The sequence below is a fragment of the Portunus trituberculatus genome, chromosome 27, assembly GCF_017591435.1.
Source record: "Portunus trituberculatus isolate SZX2019 chromosome 27, ASM1759143v1, whole genome shotgun sequence".
In the NCBI taxonomy this organism is placed as follows: Eukaryota; Metazoa; Arthropoda; class Malacostraca; order Decapoda; family Portunidae; genus Portunus; species Portunus trituberculatus.
In genome coordinates, this window is record NC_059281.1 from 8,020,801 (window position 1) to 8,033,300 (window position 12,500).

At 41.7% G+C, this 12,500-nt stretch overlaps 1 protein-coding gene across 1 annotated transcript in view; it reads left to right on the forward strand.

Moving 5' to 3' along the window:
• Positions 1-5,158: 5,158 nt before the first annotated feature.
• The window catches only part of LOC123509806 (runt-related transcription factor 3-like), a 40,007-nt gene continuing 32,665 nt past the window's right edge, over positions 5,159-12,500 (forward strand). The window contains exons 1-3 of the mRNA XM_045264360.1: positions 5,159-5,228; positions 7,321-7,888; positions 8,975-9,132. Coding sequence (XP_045120295.1) covers positions 7,683-7,888; positions 8,975-9,132 — 364 coding nt within the window. The 5' untranslated portion in view covers positions 5,159-5,228; positions 7,321-7,682. The remainder of the gene's footprint in view (positions 5,229-7,320; positions 7,889-8,974; positions 9,133-12,500) is intronic.

Below are 12,500 nucleotides of genomic sequence, written 5' to 3' on the forward strand. Positions count from 1 at the left end.
CCGGAGCCTCACCTTGCTAATTAAGGTGCGGTGAGAGGTGCTGCCGCCGCCACCGCCGCCACAGTCACAGCCGCCGCCGCCGCCGCTATCCCTTCCGTCACCCTCCCTTCTATTCCTCCTTGCTTTCATTCTTCATTTTTTTCCTTATCCTTTCTTTCTTTCTTTCTTTCTCTCTGCTTGCTTCTTTGCTTGGCTGTGTGTATGGCTGGCGGCTGACTGTCTAGCTGGCTGGCTGGCTGACTGGCTAACTGGCTGGCTGACTAACTGACTCAAAGGTAAAAGATGATGCAAGATGACTGACTGACTGACTGACTCACTGACTGACTGACTGACTGACTGAACGACGACCGACCGACTGGCTTTCTGGTTGACTTACTTTACTGAGAGATGGACATACGATTGACTGATTCACACACACACAAACACACACACACACACACACACACAAACAGACACACACACACACACACACACACACACAAGGTAGTGATGGAGATAAGGGAAGCATGACAGCGGTGTTGTTGGTGGTGGTGGTGATGGAGGTACCGGAGAAGGTGAAGAAGTGAAGATAGTAATGGTGATGGTGGTGGTGGTGGTGGTAGTAGTAGTAGTGGTGGTGGTGGTGGTGGTGGTGGTGGTGGTGGTGGTGGTGGTGGTGGTGGTGGTGGTGGTGGCGGCGGCGGCGTCGTGTGCCTCATGCCTAAACAGTAAATTAGTTTTCTTTAAAAGGAACTGAGTTAAAGTATTTTCCGAGCAGCACCTGCCGCCGCCGCCACCACCATCACCACCACTACCATCACCACCATGACAACCACTACCACTATCGCCACTACCACCACAACCATCACCACATTTTCTTTTCCATACCTTCGAACTTTACGTTGTTATTTTCATTATTTATCACTAATATTATCATCACTATTATTATTATTATTATTATTATTATTATTATTATTATTATTATTATTATTATTTTTATTTTTTTATTTTCAATATTTTTATTTTCCTTTTTTTTCTTTTTTCCTCGTTTATCCCCCTTTTTTCCTTTCTTCCTCCTCCTCCTCCTCCTCCTCCTCCTCCTCCTCCTTCTATTCTTCCTTTTCGTCACAATTATGAAAAAAGCAACGCTCTGGAAAAAAAATTAAATAAATGATGATAACAATAATTACACCAAAACACACACACACACACACACACACACACACACACACACACACACACACACACACACACACACACACACACACCCTCTCATTAAAACCCATTACGAGTGGCAGCCGTAAACACACTCTCTCTCTCTCTCTCTCTCTCTCTCTCTCTCTCTCTCTCTCTCTCTCATATAGCCCGTTAAATTCCTGTTACCTCCTCCACCACCACCACCACCACTACCTCTTCCACCACCACCACCTCCTCCTCCTCCTCCTCCTCCTCCTCCTCCTCATTAACCTTCCCACACCCCCCTCCACTCTCTCCCTCTCCTCCCTCTCTTCACAATCATCTTCCCTTCCTCTCCTCGCCCCATTACCTTCCCTTAACTCTCTTTACACGCCAATATGTCTGTGTTACCTCCTCTCCCCTCTCCCCTCTCCCCTCTTCCCTCTCACAGCCTCTCTCTCTTTCTCTCTCTTTTCCTTCCCTTCCTTCTTCCTCTCACTTTCTTTATTTCCTTACTTTATTTTCTTCATCTTTATCAAATTTCACTTTTTTTCGGTTCTCCACTTCCGTTTTCCTCTTTCTCCTCCTCCTCCTCCTCTTCCTCTTCTACAGCCTATTTTGTTTTATTTTCTGTCAACCTTCTCCTCTTCTTCCTCTTGCTTATTTTTCTTCCGTCTTTTTCTTATTAATTTATTCATCTCTCCTTCATTCCACTTTTTCTTTCTTTTCTCTCTCTCATTTTCTTCTTTTACTCTCTTCCTCATCCTTCCATTCGTCCTTCTTTTCATCAAATCACTTTTCTTCCTCCTCTTCTTCCTTTTCCTCCAATAGGCAAATTTTCCTCACTCCTCTCCAACTCCTCCTCCTCCTCCTCCTCCTCCTCCAATTCCCCTTCATTTTCCTCCTCCTCTTCCTATTTCTCCTCTTCTTCTCTTCCTCCTCCTCCTCCTCCTCCTCCTCCTCCTCCTCCTCCTCTTCTTCCTCCTCTTCCTCCTCCTCTTCCTCATCCTCCTCCTCCTATTCCTCCTCACCTTTCTCCTCCGCCTCCTCCTATTCCTCCTCCTCTTCCTTTTCCTCCTCCGCCTCCTATTCCTCCTCATCTTTCTCCTCCGCCTCTTCCTCCTATTTCTCCTCATCTTTCTCCTCCTCCTCCTCCTCCTCCTCCTCCTCCTCCTCCTCCTCCTCCTCCTCTCACGACGTCTTGTTTACAATAGTCGGGGCATTTTAGTGTCATACTCGCTCCACTTCCGGCCAGGTAGAGATTAAAGGGAATTAAAGGGGGAAGGCTAAGCAGGGGAAGGAGGGGAAGGAGGAAGGAGGAGGAGGACGGGGGAAAGGTTAAGGAGGGAGAGGAGGATACAGTGATGGGGGGACCTGTGTGGGAGTTGAGGGCAGGAAGAAGTAATAAGGAAGGAAGGGGTGGAAAAATAAGAAAGGGGGGAGGAAGAGTAAGTGAAGGAGGCGTAGAAATTTATGGTTTAGTATGTATATTGCCATTTTACAAACACACACACACACACACACACACACACACACACACACACACACACACACACACACACACACACACATGAATTAAATAAATGAATAAATAAAATAATAAAAGCTAACATAACCAACTTACTAACGAACTAACAGAATCTAAGGGAATTAATAAATAGATAGATAAACGAATGAATAAATGATAACCACTATTATTATCATTATCATTATAGTAGTAGTAGTAGTAGTAGTAGTAGTAGTAGTAGTAGTAGTAGTAGTAGTAGTAGTAGTATCATTATTATCATTACTGTATTATCATCATCATCATCAACTACTACTACTACTACTACTACTACTACTACTACTACTACCACTATTATCACCACCACCTTTACCGCTGTTGATGTCATTCCCTCAGTGTGTGTGTGTGTGTGTGTGTGTGTGTGTGTGTGTGTGTGTGTGTGTGTGTGTGTGTGTGTGTGTGTGTGTGTGTGTGTGTGTGTGTGTGTGTGTGTGTGTGTGTGTGTGTGTAGAGACTGGAGAGGTGAGCGGCCGCATCAAAAATATGAGGCAAACCTTCAACGGGCCGCCACCGCCGCCATTTTGTTTACAGTGTGAGGGTTACGACCGTGGTGTGTTTGTTGGTGTTAGTTCTGCCCGCCGAGCCGCCCTTTGATGCCCCCTACCCCCCCTGCCCCCACTGGCCCCCTCACCCTTCCTTTACCCTCCCTCATTTCTCCTTCCCTCACCCTGTCTGACCTTTCCCCTTTCTCTCCTTCCTTTCCCCTTCCTTTGATCTTTCTCCTTCCCCTGTGGTTACTTCCTCTTCTTCTTCTTCTTTTTCTTCTTCTTCTTCTTCTTCTTCTTCTTCTTCTTCTTCTTCTTCTTCTTTCCCTTCTTCTTCTTTATCTTCTTTTTGCCCTTCTTCTTTTATCTTCTTCTTTTTCCCTTCTTCTTCTTCTTCTTATTATTATTATTATTATTATTATTATTATTATTATTATTATTCTCCTTCTTCTGGTATATTTTAGGGTTATTATTGTCTAGTTTACTTTTTTGTTCTTTGTTTTCCTTTTGTTTACTCCTCCTCCTCCTCCTCCTCCTCCTCCTCCTCCTCCTCCTCCTCCTCCTCCTCCTCCTCCTTCTCCTCCTGCTTTTCCCCCTTTTCCTCTTCTTCCTTCTTCGTGACGTTCTTTCTTCTCTCTCTTTTCCCCTTCAAAGTTTATTCATTTTCCCCTTTTTACTACAACTTCGAGTCTATTTTAATCTTTCTTACTTCATTCCCTCACTCTTCCTCTTCTTCTTCTTCTTCTTCTTCTTCTTCTTCTTCTTCTTCTTCTTCTTCTTCTTCTTCTCTTTAACTCGTATAATAACTTCCTCTCTACTTTCTTTTCCTTCCTTTTTCTCTTTACGAGTGCTTCATTCTTTTATTTCTTAACTATTCTCTCTCTCTCTCTCTCTCTCTCTCTCTCTCTCTCTCTCTCTCTCTCTCTCTCTCTCTCTCTCAAGGATGACACAGTAACTAACTAAACACACAAACACACGCTCGGCACAAACACTGTTTTCTGAACCTTTAAACACTTATTTCTGCGAGAGAGAGAGAGAGAGAGAGAGAGAGAGAGAGAGAGAGAGAGAGAGAGAGAGACTGTCTGCCACCTGTGTTCACCTGGCTGCTTCAATCCCACGCGCCACACACACACACACACACACACACACACACACACACACACACACACACACACACACACACACACACACACACACTGACTAGAAAGACAAACAAGATTCATTCTTACACTTTTTTTTTTTCTACAGAGCAATAAAGCGAAATAAAAATAAAACGTGATTTTCAGAAGGGAATTGTTCGTTTATATGTATTTTTCTACTACTACTACTACTACTACTACTACTACTACTACCACCACTACCACGACCATTACAATCTTTAGCTGTCGAGTGAACATGATAAAGAATTAATAAAGAGTTCACAAAAAATATATAAATAAATACACACACACACACACACACACACACACACACACACACACACAGACGGACCGGCATCTTAGCACCGACACACACACACACACATACCGCCCCCTTGTCGCCCTCCCTCCTCTCCCTGCTCCCCTCACTCCCCCTCACTCCCTCTCTCCCTCAGTCTCCTGGTCCCCTCGCGGTCTTCCTTTGCGGTTGGCGTGGTGACTGAGGTACGGGGAGCAGTGAGGGGCGGGGCCTCTCACCACACTCTCCCTTCATTGGCTGGGAGAGTAATATGCTCCCTCCCTCAATAACTTACTCTCCCTACCTCTCACCATCTCAAAACCCCCAAAAATTGCCTGAAAACCTGAATTATGGTGATGAAATAGATAAAGGTGAATATTAAGGGAATTTAGGTTAGTTAGGGGAAGGTCAGTGTCTGGGGTGCTTGTGTGGGTGGGCAGGGGTGGGGTCTGGTGGAGGTGGTGGGCGGGACTCTGGTAGGGGTGGGCGGGGTTTGGTAGGGTTGAGTGGCAGACCGCAGGCCCGCAAGACGACCACGCTCAGTCACCGCCCGCCGCAGTGGATGTGTGCTGTGGCTGCGAAGTCGTGTACGTGTGTGTGTGCGTGTGCGTGTGAGTGTCCGACCTTGTGTGAGCGCGCGGTGTGACGTTGAGTGAGAGTGACGAGTGGAAATTAGTGGTTGTGACTCCCGCTGATGTTTCCACTTCCCTTGCCACCTCCTCCACTTGTACCCGGCAGCCTCCACGTCTCCTCCCGCCACCTCCACCTCTTCCCACCTGGCCGCGGCGTTAACAGGTGGTTGATGGTCCGCGACACGCTGCGTTGTGATGACAGGGAGCGATAAATAGGGACAGATAAAAATGAAGACTACAGAGGGAAAAAAAAAAGTGTGTGTTGGGACGATCATAATTTCTTTCTTTTTCTCTCACATACTGTCTCTCTATCGCCTGTATTCAGAAACGCTTTGCTTTCTCCCCACAACAATTTTACAAGACCACAGAGACGACTAGACGGGTTATCAAGACAGTCTCTCCTTATGATGAACGAGAAATCTTGCCAATCAATCACCAGAACCATAAAAATATCCCTGAAACCACGAGTATCTTCACCTGGAGCCTTGGGAAAGTAGTGATGGTGAGAGAGCTAAGCGTTTCTGAATAAGGGACAGTCTGTGTGATGTGTAATTTGTCCTAGATAGAGATGAGCAGTACAGAAGCTCTATGCAATCACGAGGAAGATTAAAGCAAAAGATTGGAGGAAAATGAGCAGTGGTGTAAAGATATTGGTAAGGAAAGAAAGAAAAACGAGGGAAACATAGGGATAGGAAACTATATTATGCAATCATTCATTTCAGACTCCCTACGATGACCCACAAGGAAGATCAAAGTCGAGTATATGAAAAATGATCCCGTGATGTAAAGAAATAAAACAAAATGAAGGAAAGTGAAGGATGTTATGAGAGAACACACAAAAAATGCTGCATTAAAGAAAGAACAAAATGAAGATCTGTTAATAAAAAGGTCATTATTTTTCGACCAAATATTGCAAAGGAAAATAAAATACATCTAAAATAAAAATGAAGACACTGTAAATAAACAAATATACAAATATACATACAAAATAAGGGAAAGCTGGATTAAAAAAAGAAGAAAGAAAAAGAAATATACTGCAGAAATTCATGAGGAAAAAAAAAAAAAAAAAAAATGTGGAAAGGAGACACCAAAAGCAGTAGCAGTAACAAGGAAGAATATTGACATGAACCTAACCTAACCTAACCTAACTCCATTCTAAGCTTAACCTAACAGACTTAATGCACTTCTAAACGTCAGAACACCAAGAAAAAATAAACCACAAGAAAAAAGGAATCAGGAAAGAAAAACATCAACCAACAAAAACAAAGCAGAGAAAAAAAAAAAAAAAGGTGAAACATTGCAGAATAAAAAGACGAAAGAAAATATAGATTCTAAAATACTAAAGACCGGAGCGAAATGTAACATCCTGTAAGTATGGTGAGGCAATCAACTAAAACGATAACAGCTCACTCCGTCCCAAAAAATCAAACGAACACACACACACACACACACACACACACACACACACACACACACACACACCTGAGGCAATCAACATGTTTTTTTTTTTATCAATCCTGATGAAAACTGTACATTGATAAATAAATAAATAGACACAGATATATGTAATAAAAAAAATACATAAAAAAAACTGAGTGCAGGTAAACGCAAGCATGCCTGAAAAAATATGCAGAATAAAAGAAATAAAAAGATAAATATATTGGAATTAAAAAGGAGCAGGGTTGTGCAGCGTATGAATAAAGAAATAAACAAGCAAATATAATGAATAGAAAAAATTATCTCACGTTGAAAATTCGTTGATGCGTAAACTGAACGAAGAAAAAATGGATAATGGGCCGCGGAGAGTACGAAAAACTATTGAAATTGCACAAAAAAAAAAAGCGAAAAATGATAAAAACAAGAGTGAGATAGAAAAAAAAAAAAAAACAGGAGAATGTGAACTAAAGCGAGTGATAATTATTACAGCACAAATATACACAAAGAACTAAACGGAAAAAAATATTACAACTTTAAATGAAACTTATCGAGTGACCAAATGAAAAAAAATTATAGGAAAAATATTATCTTTCCTTCCTCTTTTTGACAGAAATGAACTAAATTGGAAAAGAAGAAAAACAATAACAATTCATGCAGGAAAATTCTGGAACTGGAAACTTAAAACTATGTGAAGGAGGACAAATATCAATACACATTCAAAAACACAAGAATAAAATTAAACGTGATTTGCCGAACAATATTTCCAGTGAGCAACACAAAATGGCTCTTTAAAGTCTCTCTCTCTCTCTCTCTCTCTCTCTCTCTCTCTCTCTCTCTCTCTCTCTCTCTCTCTCTCTCTCTCTCTCTCTCTCTCTCACCCTGATCCCTTTACTCTCTTTCCCTCTCTTCCTATTCCTTCCATTCACCTACCACCCCATCACCCCATCGCTCCCACTAATACCCATTCCCATCATGTTTTCCGACGTCACCATGGGAGAAGTGATGGGCTTAGGGGGCGGCATGGGAGGGGCTGAGCGGTCGTGGCCGGACATGCTGGGGGGGCTTATGATGGGAGGAGAACCTGCTGGGGATCTGGTGAGGACTGGAGCCCCTAACATCATCTGCACAGTTCTTCCTCCCCACTGGCGCTCCAACAAGACCCTCCCCAATGCTTTCAAGTGAGTATATTGGGAATTAAAGTCTACTCTCAAGTGGCTCCTGGGTCTGTTTGAATGGTGTTCCAGGGAATGCGTGGTTGTCGGTTCTTGAGGAAAACCGTGAGATATCCTTGTAATAAGTGCGTTGATCAACAGAAAACAAGTATTATTCGCATCAAATCAATTATGTTATCAATAAGCTACAATGTTTTAAATCCAGGAGCCATTTTAGAGTAGACAGACTATAGTGGGGATTCCTGGTCGGGAAGGAAAGGTAATAGGAAAAGAATGTTTAGCTGGATAGCGACAACAGATTATTTTTCTGGGATGTTTTTGGGGGATTAGGTGCGGCAAGGTGGTTGGAGAGGAAGAAAAGGGTTATAATAAAGGGTACTTCTAAATCCCCAACGCTTTCATTTTTTTTTTTTTTTTCCTTTTTATGTCATGGCCTATAGCGCCTGTAGGCATATTTGAAGACTATATGTGGGAAGCGTTGTTAAGCTTCAGCCCATTAGTGGCGCAGGCAATTCTATTTATAGTGGTACCCATATTAGGGCCCATATCACAACCCAAGAGCATCTTTGGTGTAACCACCTAGAATCTGGGTATCATGGTGTAGGTAACTTTAAACTAATGGAATAATGGCATAGTTTCAAAGCGGTATATGGTGGGATTCGAACCTACGCGTGGACGTCTGCCCGATCTCACGCTCACCACCTTAAAGGGGATTAGTTACTCTTTGAATTGGGCACTGGTTCATTCCTTCCTAAAATATAACCTCTCCCCTTCACTCAACCTCTTCATTACCATGACGCGTTTCCATGCATATTCACTCTGCTTACTATTTGATGATTTTACACAGCGCCAGAAACTTATATGGGGTATTGAAATAGTGAAGACTGTGGTCATTAATCTTCTGAACTCCATACACCCTTCCTGTTGTCAATAAAATGGTCTAATTGTACGCAAATCTCAAGGATAAAAATATGTCCCAGTACTGAAGAGGTTAAACGTCATTGAAAGCCTTATTCCTTCCCCAAAGGCAATGCAATTCTCCTCTTCCACTCCCTCATGGTTAACCGCCTTCTCCCTCTTCCCTTTCCGCAGAGTGGTGTACCTGGGCCCGGTGCAGGACGGTACAGTGGTGACGGTACGCGCAGGTAACGACGAGAACTGCTGCGCTGAGCTTCGTAACAACTCAGCGATTATAAAGGACCAGGTGGCGAAGTTTAATGACCTGCGCTTCGTCGGCAGGTCAGGCAGAGGTAGGTCACGCCTCGCTGTGGTAGCCAGGGTTGTGTCAGGTTACATTGGATCATGGTAGGTCACGATGGGGTCATGTTAAATTAACCTCTTCAGTACCATGACGCGTTTTCATATTCATTCTGCTTACTATTTGGTGATTTAACAGCTTCAGAAACTTATGTGGTGAAATTATTGAAGACTAGCCATTAAACTTCTGACTTCCATAGACCCTTCTTAATGTCAATAAAATGGTCTAATCGTATACAAATCTCAAGGTAAAAAAAAATGTGTCCCAGTATTGAAAGGGTTAAGTTGGTTCACGTTTGCTTAGAAAATTTACGTTCGACTCTTTCGGAAGCGATAAAGTAGCGCTCTTTCTTTTTTCCTTTAGTGTTTTAAGTCATTAGTTTACACCCCTTGCGTATCAAAATATAGATAAGTGCAAAGATGAGTAAATAAACACAACAAAAAGTACAGAACATATCAACAAGAAGCTTCAACGATGACATCAGAACTACACTAGTAACCCAGAGCAACAACACAACACAGGCTTTGACCTAAAACATTCCTGACACCTCGACACATTAAAAAAACATAAAAGTAAAAAACAAAAGAAAGAAAACAAGGAAGAAACACCAGCACGATTAAACAACAAAAAAGCTAATAAACACCATCAAAATTAAAACTACAAGGGACCAAAGAAAAATAGTAAATAAACACGCAGGAAAAGACTCGTCAGATGTTGATGTTAGTGGCGACGCAACGCAAATATAAACACCAACACTAATAATGATAAGTCAATAAGCAAGCGTTACTTTCAAGCACCGCCCCGCCCCTTGCTTGCCTCAGACGATGTAAGAATAAGAGTGGCGGGTTTAATTTTAACACTTACATATCATCATGGAGAGGGAGAAGGGGAGGGAGAGGGAGAGGGAAGGCCACGGCTCTGAAATGAAGGAGGATGTAATATTAGGCAAACGAATGGATATAAAGAAATAATAAACAGGCAAACTTGATCAAATAAGAGTTAGTAATATTTTCAAAGGCTTTAAATAATGAATACATGACGAGGAGGAAAGTCTGCTGTTCTGAAATTGAGGAGTGTAACATTATATATAGTGAACGAAGGGGGAAATAAAAATCAAATAGAAATAACAAACGTATTAGATTTAAAAACATGTAAGAAAAAAAAATGAAAAGACATTTGCTGCTAAACAAGTGAATATGAAATTAGATAAAAATGATGAACAAATAAGACTGGAATAAACACAATTAGTGGTTTTAAAGGTAGGAATAGAAAAACACAGGAGGGAACGAAGTCTACTGCTCTGAAATACGGATATAAAATTAGAATAAGAAATAAATAGAGGAAGGAATGGTGGGAGGGAAATCTGTAGCCCTGAAACGAAGAATGATATGAAATTGAGAAAATATAATAAAAGGAATAAAGACAGAAGAGGAGAGAGTGAAAGAAAGAGTTTGCTGTTCAACGGATGGGTAGAGAAATAAATAGATAATAAACAAATAATACTAAGAAAAGGCAGAAATAATAAAAAAAAGGAAAGAAATGAAGGATGTTAAATTGGATAACAAGAATAAGAAATAAAGCGCAAGGGAATTTTGTATAATATTAAGCTTTCCATATTCATTCTGGTCACTGTTTGGGGACTTTATGCTGCTTCAGAAACTTATGTAGGGATTAAAATACTGAAGAACCTGGCTTTTAATCTTTTGACCTCCATAGACCTTTCCTAATGTAAATAAAATCGTTTAATCGTACCCAAAACTCGTGGTAAAAATGCGTCCTAGTACTGAAGGGATTAAATTAGATAACAAAAATTTATCAGTGAAATCAAACAGAAATATATGAGACTGGCAGAAAAAACAAGGAAAATAAAGGATAAAACATTACAGAAAACGAATATAAATTGAACTGCACATGAGAAATAGAGAGATAAGACTAATAAGAATAATCGTCGCCTTTAAAGATGTAAATGAGAAGTCAACAAATACGAATCGCTTCACTCACCACCAGAGGGACAAACACGCGAGTGGCGGGAAGATCAAGCTGCCTCGTAAACACTCCGCGAAGAGCAACCTGAGCCTTCACTAATAAAACGACTCAAAACACAAGTAGTCACCACAAGGCCGCAGCGTCCTTCCTTGCGCCCACACACACACACACACACACACACACACACACACACACACATACCGTTGATCAAAGTAATAGTTTAGTCAAGGAAATAAATACAATAATAAACAATATCATACGTACTTTTAACCCCTTCAGTTCTGGGACACGTTTTTGCCACGAGTTTTATATAACACTGAATCATTTTATTGACATGAGTAAGGGTGTATGGAGGTCAGAAGATTAATAGCCACAGTCTTCACTATTTTAATCCTCCACGTAAGTTTCTGAAGCTGTGTAAAATCGCCAAATAGTAAGCAGAGTGAATATGGAAACGCGTCCTGGTATTGAAGAGGTTAAAAGTTTAGAAACACTTAAAGCTCAGCCAGGTTACAAAAATAAAGATTGAAAAGTGAAAAGGAATGCACATGAATAATTTTACGTCCACCTTTCTGAAAATTCCGCCTTTAAAGTTTTATCAATTAATCTTAAGCCATTACAGTGATAACGTGCAAACTACAGGCAGACAGACAGACAGACAGACAGACAGACAGAAGCAACACTGTTAATAATAATGATGTTGAGTGTACAGACTGACACACAGACACACAAACCTAATCTCTTCCTAATATATGCGGGTACACAGACAGACAGACAGACAGACAGGCAGACACAGCTCTCTTAGCAATAGAAATATGGGTAAGGCTACGAGACTGTCTTCTGTGTAAATCTCGGGATCGTTATATGGCAAAACTGAGACAGGCTGAGAGTTGCCGATGAGTAAATATTGCCCGTGCGACACCCGAGACTTGAGGTGCTAAGAGCGGCCTGTGTGTGTGTGTGTGTGTGTGTGTGTGTGCCGCCGAGGACAGTAATGGTGAAGTGTCAGTTTCATACACGGCCGCCATCAGTCACCATGTGTGTGTGTGTGTGTGTGTGTGTGTGTGTGTGTGTGTGTGTGTGTGTGTGTGTGGGTCTGGTTACTACCGCATCCTTATCTCTCCAATCAGCATCACCACCATCATCATCAGCCTCTCTCTCTCTCTCTCTCTCTCTCTCTCTCTCTCTCTCTCTCTCTCTCTCTCTCTCTCTTACTTCCTTTACATTACAACTTTTTCCCAGTACAGTCATTCATTCATCTCTTCTCGTCCGTTTTTTCCCAGGTTAGCAAGAAAACGAATTAGTCATGTACTTATCTATTCATCTAGACTCATTTCTCTTCGTGTATTCCCAGTCATATAAAAGTAAGATTAT